At 46.6% G+C, this 23951-nt stretch overlaps 1 protein-coding gene across 2 annotated transcripts in view; it reads right to left on the bottom strand.

Moving 5' to 3' along the window:
• TRANK1 (tetratricopeptide repeat and ankyrin repeat containing 1) overlaps nucleotides 1-23951 on the bottom strand; it is an 86057-nt gene that overhangs the window by 42052 nt on the left and 20054 nt on the right. For both annotated transcript variants that reach the window (XM_058657153.1, XM_058657152.1), the window contains exons 2-8: nucleotides 19475-19601; nucleotides 14075-14225; nucleotides 13043-13161; nucleotides 9453-9536; nucleotides 8700-8838; nucleotides 6253-6384; nucleotides 2221-2391 (exon numbers count right to left, since the gene is read on the bottom strand). In XM_058657153.1, coding sequence (XP_058513136.1) covers nucleotides 2221-2391; nucleotides 6253-6384; nucleotides 8700-8838; nucleotides 9453-9536; nucleotides 13043-13161; nucleotides 14075-14225; nucleotides 19475-19601 — 923 coding nt within the window. The remainder of the gene's footprint in view (nucleotides 1-2220; nucleotides 2392-6252; nucleotides 6385-8699; nucleotides 8839-9452; nucleotides 9537-13042; nucleotides 13162-14074; nucleotides 14226-19474; nucleotides 19602-23951) is intronic.

Consider the following 23951-nt stretch of genomic DNA (forward strand, 5'->3'; position numbering starts at 1 on the left):
CCGGGCAGCCTGTGACGGCAGTGGATCCAGTTATAAAGGAATCAAAAAGTAATGATTTACACTGAACACTACAACGTTGAATAAAATATACTCAATATTCTAAGTATTGGTCATTAGAATTAATACACAAATTTGCAAACAAATCAACCATTTTATTCTTTCACTAGTGGCCCTTTTGTTTGTTGTTACTCTAAGATCTAGAAATTCAATGGCAAAGCAATCCACTTGGTTACCACAGAAATCTTTCTTAAAAACAGATTACTCTCATAAGCTCTGAGAAAGCATCGTACCATGAAGTATGCAACTGCTAGCAACGTGAACTCATTTAAAAAATGAGACAGATTAAGACACAGCTTTCAAAGAACGTCTGTGAAAAGGAGGACTCTACAAAGACACTCATCGCTCCTCGGTCTCATGAAGTTAGGAAAAGGCCAAGATGAAATCCAAAGAAAAACGAGGAAGTGGGCTAGGGAGACTGTGAAAAAGCAGCTTGCGGGCCCGGCGGCGTGGCCTAGCGGCTAAAGTCCTCGCCTTGAACGCCCTGGGATCCCATATGGGCGCCGGTTCTAATCCCGGCAGCTCCACTTCCCATCCAGCTCCCTGCTTGTGGCCTGGGAAAGCAGTTGAGGACGGCCCAAAGCTTTGGAACCCTGCACCCGCGTGGGAGACACGGAAGAGGTTCCTGGTTCCTGGCTTCGGATCGGTGCGCACCAGCCCATTGCGGCTCACTTGGGGAGTGAATCATCGGAGGGAAGATTTTCCTCTCTGTCTCTCCTCCTCTGTCTGTATATCTGACTTTGCAATAAAAATTAAAAAAAAAAAAAGAAAAAGCAGCTTGCATCTCCCCCACAGAAAACTTTCCTAACTCTGGCAACCACAGTGATCCCCAGCCCATCAGACTGTCGCCCACTCTGAAAGCATATGCTTGCTACATGCTTCTCAGCCATTCAAAACAGGGAGTGTCGCTGGGAAAATTTACTTAATGAATTACAGGAAATGTACACTATCTATCTATTAAGATTTAGGGAACACGTTCTTCATTCACAAATATGAGCCATCCAAAAATGAGAAGATAACTGACATGAATGGCCTTACAGCATAGAGGATGAAGCCACCTCCTGCAGTGCCGGCTTCAAATACAGGCACCAGTTTGTGTCCCAGCTGCTTCTCTCCCAATCTAACTCCCTGTTAACACGTGTGGCAAAGTAGCAGAAAATGGTCCACTTGCCTGGGCATCTCATCCATGTGGAAGACATACGCAGCTTCCAAAGATGTTACAATGTGATCGGAGAGGCAGTACAATATACTATCGATGAAATATAATGCCTGTATCAGGCACATTTTCAAACAATATGAGACACATTTTCAAACAATATGAGAATAAAAACTTTTGAAAACTTTCATAAGTCCACTATTCATGCTCCCTATGATTAAACGACTTGACTTGATCCTTACTAAAGACCTAAGTACTCGAGCAAATTTAAAAAGGTGTCTGTGAGGATGGCATGAGCCACAGGGTCCTGCGTTCATGCAAGAAGCTTTAAAACACACAGACACTTCAGCAAACTGGAATGCTGAAGGAGTGTCACACTGAAATAGCAAGTTTCTCAGAGTATTTTATTCTTTTCCATCAGTCTAGCCATTCTACTAGTGGCCAAAGAGTAACATTTACACAATTACACAGCCATGAAAACATCACACGCTGCTTGTCAACTTTTAGAGTCAACCTATAGATGCATGGAAAGCCTAGTACAAGTACCATGGCCAGAAAAAAAAAAATCCAACACATACGACTGCCACAGCCAAGCGCTTCACTTTACGTAGCAGGGCTTGTCAATGACTGGTGTTCCAAATTAATATCAAGAAAGAGATATATAAGTGTATTTTAAATTGCTGGCAGTGATTTGTTCTAAGGAATAGACTTCATTCTTGTCACCTTACGTTCTGTTTGAATTCTGTGTGTGTGTGTGCTACGTGCATGGATAGAAAAAAAAATTTTGTCCAAAGGTATATGGAGTTTGCAGAATATCTTAGATGTTTCCCAAATAAGAGATGTCTCATTCTGTCATTAAAAAAAAAAAAGTAAGTCTTCTGAAGATTGGGGCCAGGGACGAGGGATGTCTCACATTGACAATTTATCAGAAATGGTTTAACTGATTTGGATATAATATCACGGAACCAGTCTAAGCCCTCCAAAAGTTAATTCATGGGAAGCTGTACCTGACAGGTCCTTAGAACACGTGGCCAGTCTTCCCAAGTGACTGTTGATTTTCTCAATGGCTCTGAAGTTCTTACTCCTTTTCAGGACGTCCACTGTGGACCGAGACTGGCGATCCAGCAGACAGGGGTCTGCCCCAAAGCGCAGCAGCATCTGCACATCTTCCGTTTGTCCTAGAACAGGCCAGAACAACAAGGGTCGCTTGTCACAGTTCCTTCCACGAGGAGATGTTCCCATCAATGTTCTTCCGCCTAGTCTGCTGCCTAAACAGCCTGGGCAAGATCGGAGGCTCTCTGTTGATGGAACCTGAACTAGCAGTCTTGGGTAGTCCACCCAACTCTCCAAAGCCAGGAGTCCTGCGTGGAGTGGGAACGACAACAGCTTTGAAGAGGTTCAGAAGTGCGCTCCCCTCTACCTACCCTTCTCCCCTCTCCTTGGCAACAAGCAAGGAGGGGGGAACCTGGTTACTAGGCAACAGTTACAGCCTTAACGATAACAACAATCTGTGACTTCAGAATTTTTTTTTTTTTATTCTCTAGAGAGGAAACAAAATATTCTTCCAGAGAAAAAGTGCATCTGGGGATAGAAGAAAAACATGGCAGTTGCTCTGGCATCAGGGGCTCTCTGTTGTCACTGGTACCACCCTCCCAGCCCTCTAGTACCGTTCAGATGCTGTCTGCTTGTCAAGCATCAGGAATCTCCGTAGTTACAAATGCAACTGTTTCACAATGGGATGGATACATGCCTGGGAGTGCCGAAGATTTGTGTGGGCATGGAGAGTTACACAAATCAAGATCTGTTCTCCAAGTTCCACATGTAATTCTCCCTAAAATTCACCATGCAACACAACGTTTTTGTTTTTTTTTTTTCAATTCCAGCATCACCCTCCTCCTGGTGTTCCCCTTTCTGATTTTCTCATCACAATCATCTTTTTCTCATTACCAAGATAAAAAAAAATTATAAAGCCATGTTTTCTATCTGTTGAGGAGCTTACTGTGAAAGTAGAATTCTAAAGAGACCTCCAAGATTCCCGATCCATAATGGACACTGTTCTTCTAGTAATTCACTCAAATACTAATCGAGGTGATGCTGTGATGAGATTTTGCAAAGATAATTGACATTTTTAAATCAGTTGTCCTGGAGAGGGAGATAACCCAACTGTACCTGACCTAAACACCGCCAAGTACCAAGGGTCATGAGCTCAGCAATGGAAACGATCAAACTAGGAGAGGAACTGAATGCATAATCAACTCTCCCTTGCTAATTCTGACATAGGGGACAAAGGACAGGGAAATTTACGTGGCCGATCGACATTAACAGTAGCCTTGAATTTGTTCAGTGATGACAAAGAGCTGGATTCTGCCACAGTCATGTGAGCTTAAAAGATGGCACAGAATTTCAGAGGACAGTACAGGTGAAACTAACATCTTGTTTTAGCTTTGCAGAACACCAAGCAGAATACTCAATTACATCAGTATTAAATACAAGAGTACTGAATTGGAAAGCTATCACTAAGAATGTGGTGATCTGTTAAAGTAAGTAAAATCACGATGGTAGACTGCCCAAATCTCCCAGGCCCCAGAGGATCAACCTAACAAAGGGACAATAAGAAGCAACCACAATCCACCTCTGTCAGCTTCCTTGAGAATGTTATGTTTAATAATTATAGAATTTTTACTATATTAATGTATTGGGTAAGTCTGTAGTAATAATAATAATCAATAATAACTCAATCAGGAAAAATGAACATCTTAGAAACTTAGAACCACAGAAAAGCTTTAAAATTAGATATAGAAATACAGGGGTCTTCCAAAAAATTCATGGAAGTACAGAATTAAGAGAACTTGATTTGGGTTCAAATAATTTTAAATCCCATTTATAGCTCTTTCAACAAATGATGTATCTGGTTATGTGAAAAGCAGAGCTAAGCAGAGACATCCTCCATCTACTGTTTCACTTCCCAAACAGCTGCGGCAGGTGCTAATGGCTCACACCTGGATCTCTATCGCCTAATGGCGACTCGGATTGAGTTCTGAGTTCCATGCTTCAGCATGGGCCAGCTCTGGGTGTCGGTCAGCACTGGGGATCCGGAGAATGAACAAATGAACAGGAGCGTGTTCTTTCTCTCTCCTTCGAATTCATTAATTAAAATTAAAAACGGAAGAGCGAAAGTACAATTGACTAACATAACTCCAGTAAAAGCAGTGAGGAAAAACCTGGTAACATCTTCACTGATGTTCTCAGAGTGAAGATCAGAAGAGCCTCGAAATGTTGCCATAAGTGTTATTTCTCAAAGGTGACACATTTGTCAGTGTGAAACTCACAATCAAAAAGGTAGTGACTGCAGATAACAGGTGTTAAAAATTCTAAAAGGATGGGGCACAGCACGCTATTCCTCCTCCTGCAGTGGCAGCATTCTGTATACCAGCTGCTCCACTTCTGATCGAACCCTTTGCATATGACCTGCAAAAGCAGCAGAGACGGCCCAAGTCCTTGGGACCCTGCACCTGCATGGAAGACCCCCAAAACAGCTCCTGACTGCTGGCTTCAGATCAGCTCGGCTCTGGCCACTGTGGACATTTGGCCAGTGAACCAGTAAATGGAAGGCCCTTCTGCTCCTCCTTCTCTTTGTTAAAAAAAAGTCTCTCAAATGAAAATAAATATATCTTCAAAATTAAATTTAAAAGACTAATAACCACAGTGTTAAACTCAAATCCAAGGTATCAGTAAAAATTCATATTTTTAATGCAGAATATACAGACATATACAGTATTAGAGATACTGGGTATCACAAGGTGGTACAGACATGTGGGTCCTAGCTCTATCTGCTAAGAAGTTTCAGAAACAATGACACTGGAATTAACACAGGTTCCCAGAATTCCAGGTCCCCATCAAGCTGGGACTATCAGAAAACAAACTGCGCTGGATTGTTGCAGAGACATAATAAAGATACAAAGCTTGTCGTTTTCCTCCAGGGACCCACTAGGCTACAGGTCCTCAAACAGAGATCGGGCTAGGTCTAGGCCATAGGCATGTGTAATTCTGAGCCAACACGTAAAAATTAAGATTTCACACTTTCAAAAGGTAAAATTTCCAGGCCTGGTGCAGTAGCCTAGTGGCTAAAGTCTTCACCCTGGACGTGCCAGAATCCCATGTGGGTGGCTGGTTCATGTCCCAGGGCCCCACTTCCAATCTAGCTCTCCGCTTGTGACCTGGGAAAGCAGTCAAGGGTGGCCCAAGGCCTTGGGACCTTGCCCCTGCGTGGGAGACCTGGATTTGGTTCCTGGTTCCTGGATTTGGATCAGCTCAGCTCCGGCTACTGTGACCATTTGGGGAGTGAATCAGTGGACAGAAGATCTGCCTCTCTGTATATCTGACTTTGCAATAAAAATTAATTTTTTTATTAAAAAAAAAGTTGAATTTCCAATGTCTCTGGCCATCAGAAACATGGCAGCCTTACCTCAGCCCCATGAACAGTTCAGACTGCGGGAGCAGCAGGCTCAAGCCCCTCAACACCCCTGGTCACCTCCTGCCTGGGAAGGCTGCCAGCCTGTTACCGTTGTGTGTAAAACATGTTTTCTTCTGTCTAGAACTGAAAACAAAGACTGGGGGCTGCGATAGCCTGGGAGAACTTGAGTGTGAGAATGAACACAGTCTTCTATCTCACAGCCTAGCCAAGTATTGTGCGTCCAAACAATCAGCTTTTCTTGCATGAGCTCGCCTCCTACTTCTGGGTGACATATGCCACCCACAGCTCACCTCTGGCACCTAACACATATTTGGCATCAAAACAAACACTTTAGCAGTCACAGAATGAGGAGGGAGTAACGCAGCCAGACGCCTTCAACCCCACAGAAATCACGTAAAGCTAAAAGAGTACGTGGTTTCCTGCAATTCCTCCTTCTTTCCCGCAACTCCCTTCTGCAACAGCCCCGTGTGGGCCACACAAGGGCACAGGGGAACCTAGTGAGGAGTTGGTTCGAGTGCCTGCACTCCTCCGGGCCACAGCGCCCTCCAGTGGGCCTCATACTTACGCTTCACATCATATCCAGGGGTGTGCGCAGCGACCACGTGCAGGACCGTGCAGCCACTCTCATCCTTCTGGTTGATTCGGCCTTTCCACTGGGGCTTGTGTTTCATTAGCCACCTGAAGAGCTGGTTTTCTTCTAACAGAGAAAATGAAATTAGAAGGAGTTACTGATGTTACTTTCTACATAGGAAACCAGCAAAACAAACGGAGGCAAACATTCAAATGGAGAATCAACACATGTTCCCACAAACGTGTGGAAAGGCACAGAATTTGTAGACAGAAAGAATGAATTCTAGAAAGTTCTCTTCATGACCTTAGGTCAGGTTCCCTAGAAAGCGGAACCCTGTCTTCTTAGACTTGTGATTTAATGAGAACAAGCTCTCAGGGAAAAGAAAGTGAGGGAAATGGGACAGGGCCAAAGAAGCAGCTGAGAAAGGAAGTGACGTTAGCAGAAGCGGTCTCTAACTGGCCACTGTGACCACTGAACCACTGTGAGGCCACAGTCAGACCTAGCGCATCTCCCTACTACTGCGTAGATCAAGGGAAGCCCCCAGGAAGAGATGTGAGCTGAAGGACAACCTCCCTGGAAAGTGATACTTGTGGACCAACCGCAATTCTCTGGTCAAGTGCTCCGCTTGAGTTGGCTGTCAGCAGGTGTGATGGGAGCCCTGGTGGGGCACCCGCCACCCCTGTTTCAATCAACAAGCCAGCATCCCTGATGAAAAGATGACTCTCCTACGTTACTGACAGTAGGCCAGATTTTCTGAATCCTTTTCTCAGACTCCTCCACTGTAGGCCCAGGGATCTAGAAAAGCTACATGTGCCTTCACCATCACCGTGGACACCGCATCACAGTCACCGTGTCAGGGTTCTCCTCTGACGACCTGATTGTACCAATGCTACCTGCAGCTACAGGAACCAGCTTGTAGGCCCCACTGAAGTCATGACATGCAAGACCACAGGCTTGCTTCTCTGCTTCCCTTCCCTAACTCGAAACTGGGATGAGCCACTGCCCTTTTCCCTGGGGTAGAGTACAAGGCCTCATGGCAGAACAATGCTGGAAAGTCAGAAGAAACTGTCCCTCCTTCCTCTTCTTTTGTAATTTTTACGTAACTATACACAAATCACCTAGAAAATCTTATAATCAGTCCTGAGTGCAAGAAAGGAACACACACAGGATTTTCATATAGAAATCATCTAACATTTTCATTGTTTTTAGCCATTCTGGCAACATTTTCTAGTACTTGAAAATTGTTTAAAAAAATAATAATAAACTAAGGCGACTGTGGGCCCCAAAAGAACATTGTGAAATCCTTTATTCATCTTAAACCTTTTTTCATCTAAAAAAACAATGAAGTGGTGTGGATTTTTATAGAAAGAAAAAACGCCTCTGAGACCATCGAAGCCCGCTAGCATTTTGGCCACATTTTCGAGTGGGTGGCGTGGGAACTGCCCTGCTCCTTCCTGATGGAGAGCCCATCGGTGGGGAACCTCTTCCCTACAGATTCCTGTCCAGGCGAGGGGCGGGCCGTGGATGCTCACAATTGCAGGTCCACTCCAGGGAATTCCCGTTGCTCCTCCCCTCTCCTTTTGTGGAGGCACCCCATCCCCCAGATTCCTCTTGCGGGGCGCTTTCCCCACCTTCTGCTTTTGTCATTCCCCGGTTTACCTCTCAGATAAAATTTCTTTGGCTGCAACTGATTCCCAGCTTTTTCTCTCTCTACTAAGCTGAGGAAAGAACCCGCAGAACTTTGCCAGTAACGACTTCCACGTGTGTATATGAAGACAGAGCAATATTCCCTGTTGATTGTTTTTAAAGGATTCCTGAGAGCAGTATTTTAAACCTATTGCGCAGATTAATGGATAAACAGTGGGAGGGAAGAATACTTGAAACAACTGTGTGGATTTTAAAAGTGTGCATTAGGGTCCAGCACAGTGGCCTAGTGGCTGAAGTCCTCACTTTGCACATGGCAGGATCCCATATGGGCACCAGTTTTAATCCCGGCAGCTCCACTTCCCATTCAGCTCCCTGTTTGTGGACTGGGAAAAAGCAGTCGAGGACAGCCCAAAACCTTGGGACCCTGCACCTGTGTGGGAGACCCAGAAGAAGCTCCTGGTTCCTGGCTTCGGATAGGTGCAGCTCCGGCCACTGGGGCCACTTGGGGAGTAAATCAGTAGACAGAAGATCCTCCTCTCTGTGTATTCAACTTTCCAAGCTCACCTGAATGTCAAGGCTCCAACCTGCTGCCAGGATCTGTGCAGGGAAGCAGAATCCTCTCCATGTGGGCCTCCTGCACTGCTAGATCCCAAGACAAAGGAAGATCATGCTGTTTCCCTTCATCAATGTCAATATTCAAATGGCTAAATGCTAGTTTCACTTGAGCTCTGCGGAGTCCCTGACTCAGGGCCAGCAGGCCAGCTCTGAAGGTGCGGAACTGGGAGAAGACTCACTTGCTTGGATACAGAGCTGCATCAGGGCATGAAGAGGGTAAGGTCCTATGGTCTCAAGGCTGGCACCGATGGAGATGAGCCACTGGACTAACTTGGGCACTTGTTCCATTTTCTCCGAAAGTCCAATGAGGACATATTTCTGGAAGGAAAAAGAAAGACAAAAGAATGAATCATGGCAGTCACTCCAACAATACAAAACTTTAAACTCCATTCATTGTTTGCAATCGGTATAAACTGGATTAGTTGTGGCTCAGGCCTAAGGATTCTATAAATAACAAGTTTGCGGAGAGACAGCTGAACGGGAAATACAAGCTACACAGCCTGAACTGAAAACACGTTTCAGCAAGCCACCTTAGGGGATGGCTCACCGGCTCACCGGCTCACCGGCTCATCCTCTACCTGCAAGCATTCTCATCCATATAGGTTAGGTGCTGCTTCATGTCTGACATGTCCTGGCTGCTTCTCTTCCCATCCAGCCCCCTGCTAATGGCCTGGAAAAGCAGTGGAGGATGGCTCAAGTCCTTGGGCCCCTGCTCCTATGTGGGAGATTCAGAAGAAGCTCCTGGCTCCTGGCTTTGGATCAGCTCAGCTCAGGTCACTGCAGCCATTTGGGGAGGAAACCAAAGGATGCAAGAGCTTTCTCTCTCTCTCTCTCTCTCTCTCTCTCTCTCTCTCTCTCTCTCATTCTCCTGTTCTCTGTAACTCTGCCTTTCAAATAATACTAAATACATCTTTTTTAAAAAGTCACCTTACCTCAAAGAGGCTTTTCATTGACAACTCTGGGACGTGGATCTCTCTTGGTAGTCGGTCTTTTCTTGCTGACAGAAGCAGAAATGACTGACGAGGGTGCAGAAAAACAAAAGGGTGGAAGAATAAAGATTATCAGGGAACAAAGGCCACTTTTAAGCTTTAAAAACAAAGAGAAAATGAAACATCCTCAAGTCTTGTCTATTTTTTTAAAGCTACCTGCTGAATTTGTTAGTGTAAGCCATCATAAACTCTAAAGACGCTGACGTGCAGAGAGGTTAAGCAATCATTCCTGCGTCACACGGAGCATCCCAAGAGACCTCTACTGAGATCACCCGGGAATGCCAACAGGTCCAGGAATTCCAGGCCCTGGTCATGACCATGACAGGAGGCCTGGTCTCAGCCCCAGCTTCCATCATGCACTCTCCTGCCCGCAGACTTAGGCCCACGGAGACCAAGGCCACGGCCATGTCTTGTTGCTAGTTTCCTTCAGTTCGGTGCTCACTTCTCACTGCTCACACTGCACAGGCCCCACTGTCGCACATCCATACCAGATGCCCCGTCGCGACTGAAATCCTGACTTGTAAGACGCCTGGACTCTACTGAAAGCAGAATGTTGGACTGGCCACTTGGGCTAGATTCCATGGCCTTCCCCGAGATGCAGTGAAGACCTGATTAGGAGCCATCTAGCTTCCACCTACCTCAGCACCCACCTACCCACGGCAAGAAGCTCTGTGCATTCCACTTCACACTGGGAAGACAGGACAGGGTTGTTCTGCGGGTGCTGCAGACGCAACTACATTTCTCCTCATGAGATGTAAAGCTCCCTACTCAGACATCCATGTTGGTATGTGGAATCAGAATTTTACAACTTTAAAACAAAGTAAGTCTGGAAAGATCCTTATAGATCACTTAGTACAGTCACCTTACTTAAAAGGAAAAGACTTCACAGGGCCCTGGATGTCTGACTTCTGGTACACCAAGAGTTCAGTTCATTTCCCTATTTCCTGCTATGTGGGTGGGTTTCAGATTAGTTTCATGCACAGATTATAGGCCTTCCACAAATGTTACAGAGTATTACTAGGTGCTCAGAGGCACTATTTCTAATTCTCTACCCTGAGAGGATAGGGTTTATGCTGCACCTGAAAAGAATGAGGAAATAAGGCACAGAAAGGAAGTTTAAGTGGAAGATTAGGATTCAGGGAAATATCTGTGTGACACAAAAGTCCAGGCTGCCCAGTTGGTGCTTTTGTGGCCCTGGGATCAGATCTTACAGTCCCACATAGCTAGTACCGAAGGCTCTCAGGCCCTTAAAAAGGCAGTAACTCCTCCAAGGAGCATAAGCATCACCTGAGCCCACACCAGCTAGTGCAGGGTGAAAAGGATTGTGGACGGGAACATCGTATAGTTGGTTGTCCTCATCTATCTGTATGATCAGAGAAAGACAAAGCAAAAAGTATGGGTGCCACCTATTCCTTATATTAAAATCAGAGCGATTTGGCTGGTTGATAATCTCAACAACCTTCCACCTTCAATAATGTCCTAGTTCAAACGTTATTCTGGCATCAAGATACCTTCAATAATGTCCTAGTTCAAACGTTATTCTGGCATCAAGATGAACAAATAATACATTACAATCCCTCAGTGGCAATATAAAGAAATCATTTGGCTGCCACCATTGCTGTGCCAATGGGGAATGGGTGGCCGATTGTGGGGACTCGGGGTGCAGGCTTGCAGAGGGCCAGGAGCCTGCGGGACCAGGGGGCTCACCTCCAGGCAGGCAGAGCAAGCCTGGGGATTTCTCCACATGCTTGATGCTGGGCTGGGTGAGGGAAAGGAGGGGAGGGGAAAGCATGCTAGACTGGGCTAGACTCCAGCACCCACTGGTGTTTATGAAAGCCACGGTGAGTACAGGACAAGCTGAGCTAGATCTTTGCTCCCACTGTACCACACAAGAGCTGTGTGTGAGCATGGACCATGTGTGGCTGGGCTGTAGCACCCAACAGTAAGAAACGGAATGGGTATGGGCCGGTTGGGCAAGGCCACTGTTCCTGCCAGGCTAGAAGGTAGACTGAGATGAGCTGGGTCAAAATCCACTGGTATGTGCAAGATCTGCCCCAGGGAGGAGACCTGACAGAGGAGCTTGGCGGGTGCTGCAGCCTAGCCCAGTCCAGCCAGCCCCCAATCCTGCCCTAATGTGGACTAGCTGATGACCATGAGAGCTGGAACCGGTGACATGAGGCTGGGAAGGGCTACAACGCCTGTTGGTGTGCATGTGAACTGAGTTAGGGGAAGAGCCAGGCTAGGCTAACCAAATGTACCCACTGGTGCATGCAGAAGCCAGAGTGGGTGCAGCATGGTTGGGCTTTGCCATAGCATCAGTTGACAAACCCTGGGACTGGGGGCAAGTCCTGTCAAGCTAGACTGCTGAAGCACCTGGAGAGTGCAAGATCTGGGAGTGCAAGATCTGGGTAGACAGGTGGTAGTAGCACCTGCCCTCATGAATGTGGGTTGGGAGAGTGGGGTTGGTTGGTTGAAGTAGGCTTCAATGCCCACTGAGGTACAGGAGAGCTGAATGGGATGTGGAACATACTAGACTAGACTGCCGCATATACTGGCAAGCACAGGAACCAGGGCTGGGTGCAGGCCTAGTGGTAGTTATTGGTGGGCACTCTGACTAGGCTGTAGTTCCCGCTGGTGAACATGAGGGCCAAGGGTATGGTTGGCAGGGTCGGGATGGGCTGCAGCACCCATCAGTTTGTGTAGGAGATGGGTGGGGCTGGAGACAGAACTGACCCAGATATTGTAACTACAACTACCAGTGTGTGCATAGGCTGATGTGGGTCACAGGCAGAGCTGGACTCTGTACTGTCAAGCACACACAAGAGTCAGATCTGGGATCACTTCAGACAAGGCTTCTTTGAGGATCCCCCAAAACGAATCACTGGACTCAGAATTTCACCCATGGGGAAAATCACAGGATCTATGATGTGACCATGGAGTGCATGTGTCAGAGCTGGACCTCCTCAGCGGCTTAGAAAGAGTAGGGGACATGGAGGATATGGCAGTACATTGGAACCTGCAGAGGATACCTGGTACCATACTAGAGGAAGGAGGGCAGAACAAATTGATAAACTACCCCAGCCAAGTATTGACAATAAATATCTAGGCAAATGGGTACTCTAAGGTGGACTATGTCAGCCAATTGACCTTGGAAGCATTTCCTCATCCTTGGATTGGTGAGATTGGCAGCATTTCAGAGCTATCAGAACAACCTAAGCAGAATCCTCAGAGCATACTCCACCCTGGGGACCCTAGGATGCCAACGGGTGGCCGTTCCTCATCCCCGGATACTGAGTTGGTTGGGAGTCTCTGGGTGTGGCTTCTCCCCTTATCTATCCCCTTTTTCCCACAATATAGGAAGAAGCAAAACGAAAAGATGAAAACAATAGTCTCACCCACTTTCCCCTAACCCTTGATCTTTCCCACCCTAATCAACTATATAAGTATGATCAAAGATAAAATTAAAAAAAAAAATAAATCGTAGAATCACAGTATACGCTGCTCTTTAAAAAGTCATCTCTTTTTTTACTTACGTGCCACAGTCCTTTCTTCGCCAACCTTTCTATGACAGACTGCCACACTTGTGTTGAAAATCCAGCAGTAAAAAGATGATCGAAGCAGGGCAAAAAACTTTGCAAAACAATGGAGTCACCTGAAATAAAAGTTTCCGAGTTTAGAAATGTTGAAATTGGTGACATATAGAGGAATGGCAGTTAGACTCACACAGCATCCTCTTCTTCCCCTGTGGACACAAAAGCAAAAACAAAACACAAACTACATACAGTTGTATGAATGCATTAGTACATAGGGTCTTCGCAACAGATACGTGAAGCCTGCAGGAATGCCCAAGGCACAAGGATTTCCATCGCATCTAGACAAGAAACAAGAAAATTGTGAAAGAACAACGGATTCTCTGGATGAGGGTGGTGAATTCCAAGGTTGCTACTGAGATAGATGGTGTGGGAATGCAGAAGTCAGTGGAAGATAAGGGTTACTTCAAAGACTTCCGCTTCCCTGTGCCTTCCACTCCCAGTCCCTGGGAATGAAAGCTCTCTTCTGGCTCTGGTATGTGAAGGACAGACCTCCCAAAAGAATCTCTACAGCTCACCACCTGCAAGGAAGACACACCAGACAGCTCTTTCTGAAGTTGGAGTTCCTCAGGTAATTTCAGTGTGAAACAGTCCACATATGTTAACTCCTTCACAAACATGGATGTGTTCTCAGCAGACTGGACAAAGTCATGTCAAAATGATACGAAAGAGCAAGCATCACGAATAAGACAAGAAGAATAAACAGGGACATTTCTAAGAATAGCAACACAGAAAACTGAATGGATCTGGCACAAAACTACAAAAGCTTTAACTCATTTTGCACAACAGAATTGGTGTGTGTGTGTGTGTGTGTGTGTGTGTGTGTGTGTGTGTTTTACAAAGGCATGAGTTTCTAAAATGCAAACCAGTTTTATCCACAGATAGCCAAAAAGAAACACCCTGCAATTATCCCCCCAGGTGTCACTCAAACAAAATAACAAGGAACTTAAAAAAAAAATTCCCCCCCTTACTTACTGCTCATAGTGGTGAAAATCCCAATAAGGAAATCGGGAATCTGTCCTTGGTCTTGGCTGTTCTGCAGAAGTCGCAGCCCCTCAAAAAACATGCGAGCGGCTTCGTAAGGCTGCAGCAACCGTAGCAAGGAATAGCCAGCTTGGTAGTACCCCTGAAATAGGACACAAAACAGAATGGAGGGTCCCAGCACAGTAGCCTAGTGGCCACTGTCCTCGTCTTGCACGCACCTGGGATCCCAAGGGGCACTGATTCGCGTCCCAGGGGTCCTGCCTCCCATCCAGCTCCCTGCCTGTGGCCTGGGAAAGCAGTGAAGGAGACCCTGCACCTGCATGGGAGACCCGGAAGAAGTTCCTGGCTCCTGGCTTTGAATCGTTTCAGCTCCAGCCATTGCGGCTGCTTGGAGAGTAAACCAGTGGACGGAAGATCTTCTTCTCTGTGTCTCCTCCTCTGTGTATATCTGACTTTCCAATAAAAAAATAAATAAATCTAAAAAAAAGGGAAATGGATTACACCCCATTTCGTCCAAACTGCAAATCTAGCAACATGGAACATTTGAACTCCAGAAGTCTTTCTTCTGATGGAAACCCGGAGTTCCAGCAAGCAGCTTCCATGTCAGATTCCGTACCACGTTTTTCCTGTTGTAACTTACACCGCATCTAACATGTAACAGAGAGAGAAGGAAGATGACTTGGTTCTAACTGTACATGTGGTTTACTTATTCATAGCTTAAATCACAGCTTGGGGCAGACAGAAGAATGAAAAAGAAATTGAATAGTTTTCAGGAAAAGAATTAAGACTGTCACATAAACACAGAAGTTGTTCGCTGTTCTTTCAGAGTAAACACAATTTCTACCAGGTGTGTAAGGGAGAAAAAATGTAATGCAAAATATACCAGAGGTTAAGAGTAAGTACAGCCTCTATGGGAATCAGTTTGGCAAATACTCAAACAACTGAAAATCAGCATACCATATGATCCAGCAATAGCACTCCTAGGGATATATCCAAAAGATCTCCTACACAAGAAACCAACATGCACGCCTATGTTCATAGCAGCACAATCTACAATCGCAAAAACCTGGAAGCAGCCAAAATGCCCATCAATAGAAGACTGGATAAGAAAGCTATGGTTCATCTACTCTATGGAATACTACTCAGCTATTAAAAAAAACGAAATGCAGTTCTTTGTGGACAAATGGGCCCGACTGGAATCCATCATGCTAAGAGAAATGAACCAATCCCAAAAGGTTAAATACCACATGTTTGCCTTAATCTGAGATGAAAAGATGACAACTTGAAAGATAGTACCTGTATATTGTAATAATAGTGCAATCTATAACAACCTGTATCCAATGCGATAAGATAATGTGATATAATCTATAAACCAACAATTAATGTCAGAATACTTAAGATCTACATCGAAAAACTGTAAAACCTAGTCTACCCTCAATACGCTATGTTAACCTGTAATGGGGAGGGAGTGCAGGGAAATCTTTCAGGACCATAAAAAGAGTGAGAAAAAAAGTACAAAAAAAAAAAAAAAAAGTAAGTTGCTTTGTATAAAGAAAATCAAATGACAATGAGTAATAGAAAAAGTGGTGCAGCGCTTCCTCCACACAACCCATGGCACACTGAACCAGGAATAACATGACCCCGCATTCTCCATCCTACTCATCGGAAGCACCGTCAGGCAAGTTACCCAAACAGAATTCCGAAAACAGCAAGCACTGCTAAGTCTGCCTGAACACCAAATCTCTGATTTTTTTTTTTACTGCTCATGTGATTTTAAATTGTTTTTGATTTTTAACTGACACAAAAGTATACAGACTTATGGGTGTCATTTTTTAAATGTATTTATTTTTATTGAAAATAAGATATACAGAGAGGAGGAGAGACACAGATTCACTCCACTGGCAATGGCCGGATCTGAGCCAATTGGAAGCCAAGAGCCAGGAGCCTCCTCCAGTATCCCATGCGGGTGGCAGGGTCCCAAGGCTTTAGGGCCATCTTTCCCAGACCACAAGCTTTTCCAGGCCACTAGCAGGGAGCTGGATGGGAAGTGGGCCACTGGGATTAGAACCAGCCCCCATATGGGATCCCATATGCAAGGCAAGGACTTTGGCCACTAGGCTACAGCGCTGGGCCCTGGATGTGATATTCTGATACATTTATACAATGTATGATATCCAGGAACAGTAAACATATCTATGTCCTCAAAATAATGTGATAATTCTTTCTTCTATTTTTTGGTATCTGATTCTTGATTTGTTTTAAACTTGAAAGTCTGAAGACTACAAGTATCAATCAAAAAAAAAAAAAAAAGGGAGGAGAAGGAATGCCTTTGTCCCACCCCCTACTCATGTGCCTGGGAAGGCAGCAGAGCTCAGCCCACACACGTACCCTGTACCCATGTGGGAGACCCAGCCAAAACGCCTGGCTTGGCACCAGTCCAGTTCTGGCCATCACAGCCATTTGAGGTCACGATCTAGCAAATGGAAGAGTCTCTCTCTGTCTCTCTCTGAAACACTGCCTTTCCAATAAAAATAATCTTTAAAAATAAAGTGTTTTGGGCCCGGCGGCGTGGCCTAGCGGCTAAAGCCCCAGGATCCCATGTGGGCACCGGTTCTAATCCCGGCAGCTCCACTTCCCATCCAGCTCCCTGCTTGTGGCCTGGGAAAGCAGTCGAGGACGGCCCAATGCATTGGGACCCTGCACCCGCGTGGGGGACCCGGAAGAGGTTCCAGGTTCCCGGCTTTGGATCGGCGCGCACTGGCCCGTTGCGACTCACTTGGGGATTGAATGATCAGACGGAAGATCTTCCTCTCTGTCTCTCCTCCTCTGTGTATATCTGGCTGTAATAAAATGAATAAATCTTTAAAAAAAAGTGTTTTTTTTTTTCAACCAGGCAAAATAGCACAAAATCTTTCATCTCTTTACCTTCCATAGATTTATTTTTAATTTTTTTTTTTTATTCTAGAGGGAGGTGAAGGGAATCAGAAAATGCCACCCCAAAATATGTGACTTGGGTGTATTTTGTACTGAAATCACCTGAGATTAAACAAACTCAAAAAGCAGCCTTTCCCAAGCATCCCAAGCTAACAGCAAAAACTCCGGAGAGGCAGGGCCTGCCTGCACAGTCCTCTGCTGGGGACATTCTGTGGCCATGAACCTGAGGCCATCCAACAGGGGTATGGACCTGCATGAATCTCGCCTATTTATCCCTTTATTAATCTCCAGGTTTTCACTCTGTCTTCTTATGTCTCCACAATGTATTGGTTTTTGTTAAAAAGTGTACGTAAGCCCTCAGCCTCTCCACTTCTGGCATATTACTTCTTTTCTAGGAAGTTCCTTGCCACAGAAGTACTAACATCAAGCAACATCAGTATGCTTTTCTCCTCTCTCTCATCAGTTTGATTCACAGGATGTCACTCGCTCAAACCACAAAAATAGGTAGACAGAAATTTTTTCCTACTTTACAGAGGACAATGGAAGGAGTAGAGCAGAAAAAGAAAAAGAAAAAAAACTATCCAGGAGCTTTGCAGGGGGAACTGTGGAGCTTCTCTCAACCAACCAACCCCTCTACCTGCAAGCGTATCTAGGATGCCCCCCTTCCCATCCGGCTCCCTGTTTGTGACCTGGGAAGAAAGTAGTGGAAGATGGCCCATAGCCGCATGGGAGTCGCATGGGTATCCGCATGGGAAACCCAGAAGAAGCTCCTGGCTCCTGGCTTCAGACCAGCTCAGCTCTGGCCATGGCAGCCATCTGGGGAGCGAAGCAGCAGATGGAAGATCTCCCTCTCCTCTCTGTAAATCTGTCTTCCCATTAAAATAAATAAATCTTATATTTATCTATTAAAATATGAAAAAGTGAAGGTGGAAGTTGTGGGACAGAGCTGATAAAGCCACCGCCTGCTCCATCCCCTCTGATCCAGCTCCATGCCTGGGAAAGCATTGGAGATGGCCCAGGTACTCCAGCCCCTGCCACCCACGTGGGAGACCCAGACTGAGTTCCAAGCCCCAGGCTTCATCCTGGCCTAGCCCCAGCAACTGCAGCCATTTGGGAGTGAATCAGCAGATGGAAGCGCCCTGTCTCCCCCTTCTCTCTCTGTAGAAATTAACTAATAAAATAAACACAAACAAGGAATGCGGAAGTGGCCGTGATTGCTGGGCTCTCAGAGGCTACGGCAGGCTTGGTCACTTCAAGTTGCCCTGAGCCTCTTGGGCCACAGCCACAGCCTCCACCCGAGGCTACTGCTACTTCTCGTCCTTTGGGAAGAATTCCTGGATATGCACTCCCATTTTTAAAGGCAGTAACTTCTAAACTATCCACACTCCAAAAGGAGAAGTGGAAGAGCCAATCTGCGGGGCTGGCGTGGTGGCATAGTGAACTCACCCTCTGCCTGCAGAACTGACACCCCATTTGGGCAGCAGTTTGTGTCTTGGCTGCTTTAATTCTGATCCAGCTCTTTGCTTATGACCTGAGAAAAAAAGCTAATGCCTACTTTATCATGCAGAATATCCAAATCCTTCCCAGGATTGGAACAATCTGCAGGCCAGCTCTCTGACCTTCCCCACTGCGCTCCACTTCCAGCAGTCACGCGTGGAGTGTAGACCACTGAGGATATAACAAAGGCTCCCATTTACTGGGTGCCAACAACTTCACTTTCTCCCCAGTCCATTAAAGTTTAACTCCAAGGCATTACATCATTTTACAACTGAGGAAACAGTCATAGATGGAGAAAAGTAACCCAGTCGAGTTATTCATGATGTCTCCAAAAGTGCTGATTTTTACTGTAAAAGACTTTCTAAGCCCGGTGCGGTAGCCTAGTGGCTGAAGTCCTTGCCTTGCACACACTGGGATCCCATACGGGTGCTGGTTCATGTCCTGGCGGCCCCACTTCCCATCCAGTTCCCTGCTTGTGGCCTGGGAAAAAAAGTCTAGGACGGCTCACAGCCTTGGGACCCTGCACCTGCACGAGAGACCAGGAAGAAGCTCCTGGCTCCTGGCTTCGGATCGGCTCATCTCTGGCCATTGCGGCCACTTGGGGAGTGAATCATCGGATGGAAGATCTTCCTCTCTGCCTCTCCTCCTCTCTGTAAATCTGACTTTCCAATAAGAATAAATAAATATTTTTTTAAAAGACTTTCTGAGGACTTACCATCCTGTTGTCCAGGAGCCTTACAAAGATCAAAGGCCACGAGCAGATGACGGGTTTTAGTGTAACTATGTCAGAACCAAATGAGTTCCTCAGACTCTCCACTGCCCTCCTCCCACCACCAGAACACCCCCTGCTCTCAGGGACAAGTGCACCTCAAAACTTGTCAGTTTCTAAAAGAAACGAGACTCCAAGACAGGCTAAAAAGGAGGCGGCAGCCAGCACCCCACGCTGCCATGGTGCCATACCCTCACGTAGTTCGGATCCCATTGGAGAGACTCCTTGGCCGTGAGGTAGGCTTCTTTCCATTTCCCAAGGTTGTAAAATGCATTTGATTTGTTGCACAGCAGCACAGCCACCTCCCTCGGAGCAACCCTGTGAAAAAGAATAAACCGGTGGTCTTTAAAGCAATCATTCTAATAACAGAAGATATTTGAGCCACAACTCCGGTTCCGGCCATTGTCATCACACACAGGCTTTCGGCAGGAAATGGCTCACTTACCTAGTCAGTAGCTTGGTCCCTCCTGGCCCCGAGGAGACCAAGATCGACAGATCATCATCTGTCCTTCTGCACTCTCAGATTCTCTGCTACCACCTTTCAAGGATAAATGTTCTCACCACCTTGACCCCACCTCCCACTGATCTCCACAAATCTTAATTTTTTTTGAGGCCACTGGATAAAATATTATATATATATAAAAAGACTGGTCCAAATGATGGTGAAGACAGCGTTTCCACCAAGCCTCTGCAGCGTCCAGCTGTGGATGAACCATTCCACAAGCTGTTGCCAAGTGGCTGCACAGTTTATCACTGGACGTGCCTTTCAGAACAAGCGATCCTACCACCTCTGGGACAAGTCCTCGGTACAACGGCTGTGGTAACAGGCCTGTGCAAGGCCTGCGAGCAGTCTATAGGCACCTAATTCCTGGGTCCCACTATTCAAACGTGCACCCAATTGGGAGTTAAGGACGACTCTGAGTATGCAAGGCCTTGGCATGGTGAGGAAGGGTCCAGCCCAGGATGGCCAAGGGAGACCCTCTGTAACATGACAAGCCAGGGAGCCCTGCTACCAGGATCCAGGGGCCGCAGTGGCATTCAGGCAAGCACAGGTGGTGGGTGAGGAAAACAGTGTCACCAACACACAAAGGTCAGAACGGAAGTCCCATGGTGCTGGAACTGAGATCTGAGCATGCAGTGTGCACACCACACTGCCTCTTTAAGGAGGTGAATGTGTTGCCTTGAACAAAGAACTCCAGCCCCGGCTCTGACCCAATTCTTATCCGCCCTGAGACAAGGCAAAATGACAGAAACTTTAGACACAAGCCAATTACAATCAACTCAAGTTCACCCAGAGTGTAGACATCAACATGACAGCAGGTAGGAGGTGCAAGCAATGTTTCGGTAATTTAATTCAGTAACGCTTCTCAGCACACGCGTGGGCTGTGAGACTCTTACAGATGTCAACCTCTGCTCCTGCTACAACGGTGCTTCCCAAGGGATGATGTGGGAACTTCTGGGGGCCCTCAAGACCACTTCAGGGGGCTCACAAGGTCAACATTTTCACAGCTTTGGCAGGCTGAACAACAATCACCAAACAAGCCCTTTATGACCAAAGTATTCTGCAATGTGGTTAAAGATTTGGAGAAGGGGAGAGTCTGATACCATCATAGGAGTCCTCAGCAGAAAGAGACACCGCTACATCCGGAGAGAGGGTGAGGATGCAGCAGCAACTAGGACGATGCTCTGACGATGGAGGACAGGGCCAAAAGCTCTGGTACAGGCAAAGCTGAAAAAGCCAAAGACACACACACTGTCCCCAGAGCCCCCAGGAGCAGCCCCACCTACACCCCAGGCTAGCCCCCACAAGGCTTGCCATAGAGTTGTGAACTCCACAGCTGTAGCAAAATTAAACCGTATTTGTCTTCAGCCACTGAAGTTGGGGCAATTGCTACAGCAGTAACCGAAAACAAACGCTAAAATGTGATGAACCTTTGTCCCTATTTCTGTTTGCACAAGTATATCAAGAAGTCCTGGGGCCTGGCACGGTAGCCTAGTGGCTAAAGTGCTTGCCTCGCATCTGCCAGGATCCCACTTGGGTGCCGGTTCTAATCCCGGCAGCCCCGCTTCCCTTCCAGCTCCCTGCTTGTGGCCTGGGAAAGCAGTCGAGGACGGCCCAAAGCCTTGGGACCCTGCCACCCACGTGGGAGACCTGGAAGAGGCTCCTGACTGCTGGCTGCAGATTGGTGCAGCTCCGGTCATTGTGGCCACTTGGGGAGTGAATCATCGGAGGGAAGATTTTCCTTTGTCTCTCCTCCTCTCTGTATATTTGACTTTCCAATAAAAATAAATGTTTTTTAAACAGTGGATGCATTGCAAAAGCTATGCCACATACTTTTACAACAGCAATACATGCTAAATGCAGTAGCAGACATAAGAAACAAGCTTCTTATATTGAGTGAGACTTTAAGAGGATTTGCAAAAATATGCCATTCTTCTCACTAAACTTTTCTGGAAGCACGGTTTTCATTAAAAAAAAAAGAACACAATAGGTCTATTACTAATATTTTTAATGAGTCAATAATTACGTGTTTTATTATTTTGATTTCTAACTTGAACTACATTGATAGTTATAAACTGACTCCCATCCATAAAAGCTTCTTGGGATTCTCAGGGAGTTTTATTTATTTATTTATTTAAATCTATTTTATTGTGTTGTTGTTGACAATCTTTACATAGTTAATTACAGTTAAAGAGAGAAAAAGAAAAAAAAAGGTTCGGGGGATAGGGAAGTGGGTAATACTATTATGTCCATATTGTTTCCATCATGTATCTGAGGTAAAGGGGGATATTGAGGGAGAAGCCACACCCAGTTTCCCACCCACCCCGAGTCCCGGATGTGGGGCATGCTCTGAGATATGTGCTCAAGTGGTGTTAATAGTTCTCCAGTTATGAATCGCTGCCAGTTTTGCTCGATGAGGTCGCCAACTGATTGATATGGTCCATCATAAAGTCTCCGTTCGCCCCATATTTCGCTGCTAACATATAGCTGAGATGAATGATTGATCTGCTCTGTCTTCTGTCTTTTCTTGATTAGAGTTCTGAGTCCAGCAGTTCGATTGGGGAGATCTCCAAAGAAACTTTGAGGTATTCCCAGACTAGTTTCTTGTATGTTCTAGCAAGCACAGGGCCCGGCACAGTCCATCACCCCGATCAGCTGGTGGTTGCAATTGCTGGGTTGGTTCTGTTTTCAGTCCCGAGTTGCACTGGAACCAATGGGTGTTGCAGTCCAGTCTGGTTCTGCCCAGCATGTACTCGGCCCTCACACTAACCAGTGGGAGCTGCAGCCTAGTCGGGGCGACCCACAATAACCCCCACCAGGCCCGCCCCCTACCCTGGTTTGCCAGTATGTGTAGCAGAAGACCAGTCTGTCCGCCATCCCATTTGGCTCTGGCACTTGTCAATGGGTATTAAAGCTTAGTTCTATCTAACCAACTCAACCATCCAGCCCTCACGGGTGTTGTTGAGTGCCTCTCTATCTAGCCATCCCAGCCCCCGTCCTAGTTTTCATGCCCTCCCATGGGAATAGTGACCCAAGAGGGGGAACCCACTTTTTCCCTCCCAGGTCTCTCTGTCCCGGTTTATGCACTCTTTAGGTGGTTCTGTGATTTGACTTGACAGAATTAGTCCCCAGTGCCAGCTTCTGCGGCTATGCCCAAACATCCCTCACCCACTCTAATTTATGCTTGCACCAGCAGGAATAATCAGCCCAGCCTGGCTTTTCCCTGATCTAGTCCACATGCAGCGCACAGGTGTTGTAGCCTTGTATAGTCTAGTCTGTCTCTATCCCAGCCCACGTTCTCCATTGGGAGTAGCTGTCCGGCGAGGGAACCAGCCCCTTAATCCCCCCGCCAGTTCTGCCCCTCCCTTCCTTTCTGGATCTCACGTGTGCTGGTTGGGTGCTGCATTCATATCCAGTACAGGCAACCACGCCCTGGCATTCCATAATGTGTACTGGTTTTGTCGCGACCAAACCCGGCTCATCCCACACTCTTATCTGGTGATCGGATTTGCCAGTGGGTGATATGGACTGATTGAGCCTGGTCTGCTCCTGACCCATGCTGAATGTGTGCCAGTGGGAAACTTTCCATGGCCTATTCTGGGCTGTTTCCTATCATGCTTCTTGCGCTTACCTGCAGGGACTGTGTCCTGCCAGAGGAGTTGCGCAGGCTCCTCCATCAGAACCCCTCCCAATGCCAGATTTTGCACATGCCAGGGGGTCCTTGAGCCAACCCAACTCAGTTCACGTCCTGTCCTAGCAGGGACAGTGGCTTTTCCTGGCTGGCTTTCACCCCATTCTGGTTCTTGTTGTTGGATGTTTCAGCCTGGCCATGGCTCGTCCATACCCACATACAGCTCACGCATGGCTCAGAAGGGGGTTGAGACCCAGCCTAGTCAGTCCCACATCTACCCTCTGGTTCTCCATGACACCAGATTGTGTTGGGGTCTGAACTGGCCTGGTGCATCCAATCCCAGCCCACACTAGTGCCACAGGAGACTACAACTGTTTCCTAGATAGAACGCAGCTCCAATTCTAGCACATACGCCCCTTGGTGGGAACCTCAACCTAGTTAGGGTGTCCCGTTACTTCCCCGATTGGGCTTGTTCCTAGCTGTAAATCATGCACCTGCCCGTGGTTGCTCTGAGGACCAGTAGGTGCAAGAGCCT

This window comes from Ochotona princeps, chromosome 30 (genome assembly GCF_030435755.1).
Source record: "Ochotona princeps isolate mOchPri1 chromosome 30, mOchPri1.hap1, whole genome shotgun sequence".
Lineage (NCBI taxonomy): Eukaryota > Metazoa > Chordata > Mammalia > Lagomorpha > Ochotonidae > Ochotona > Ochotona princeps.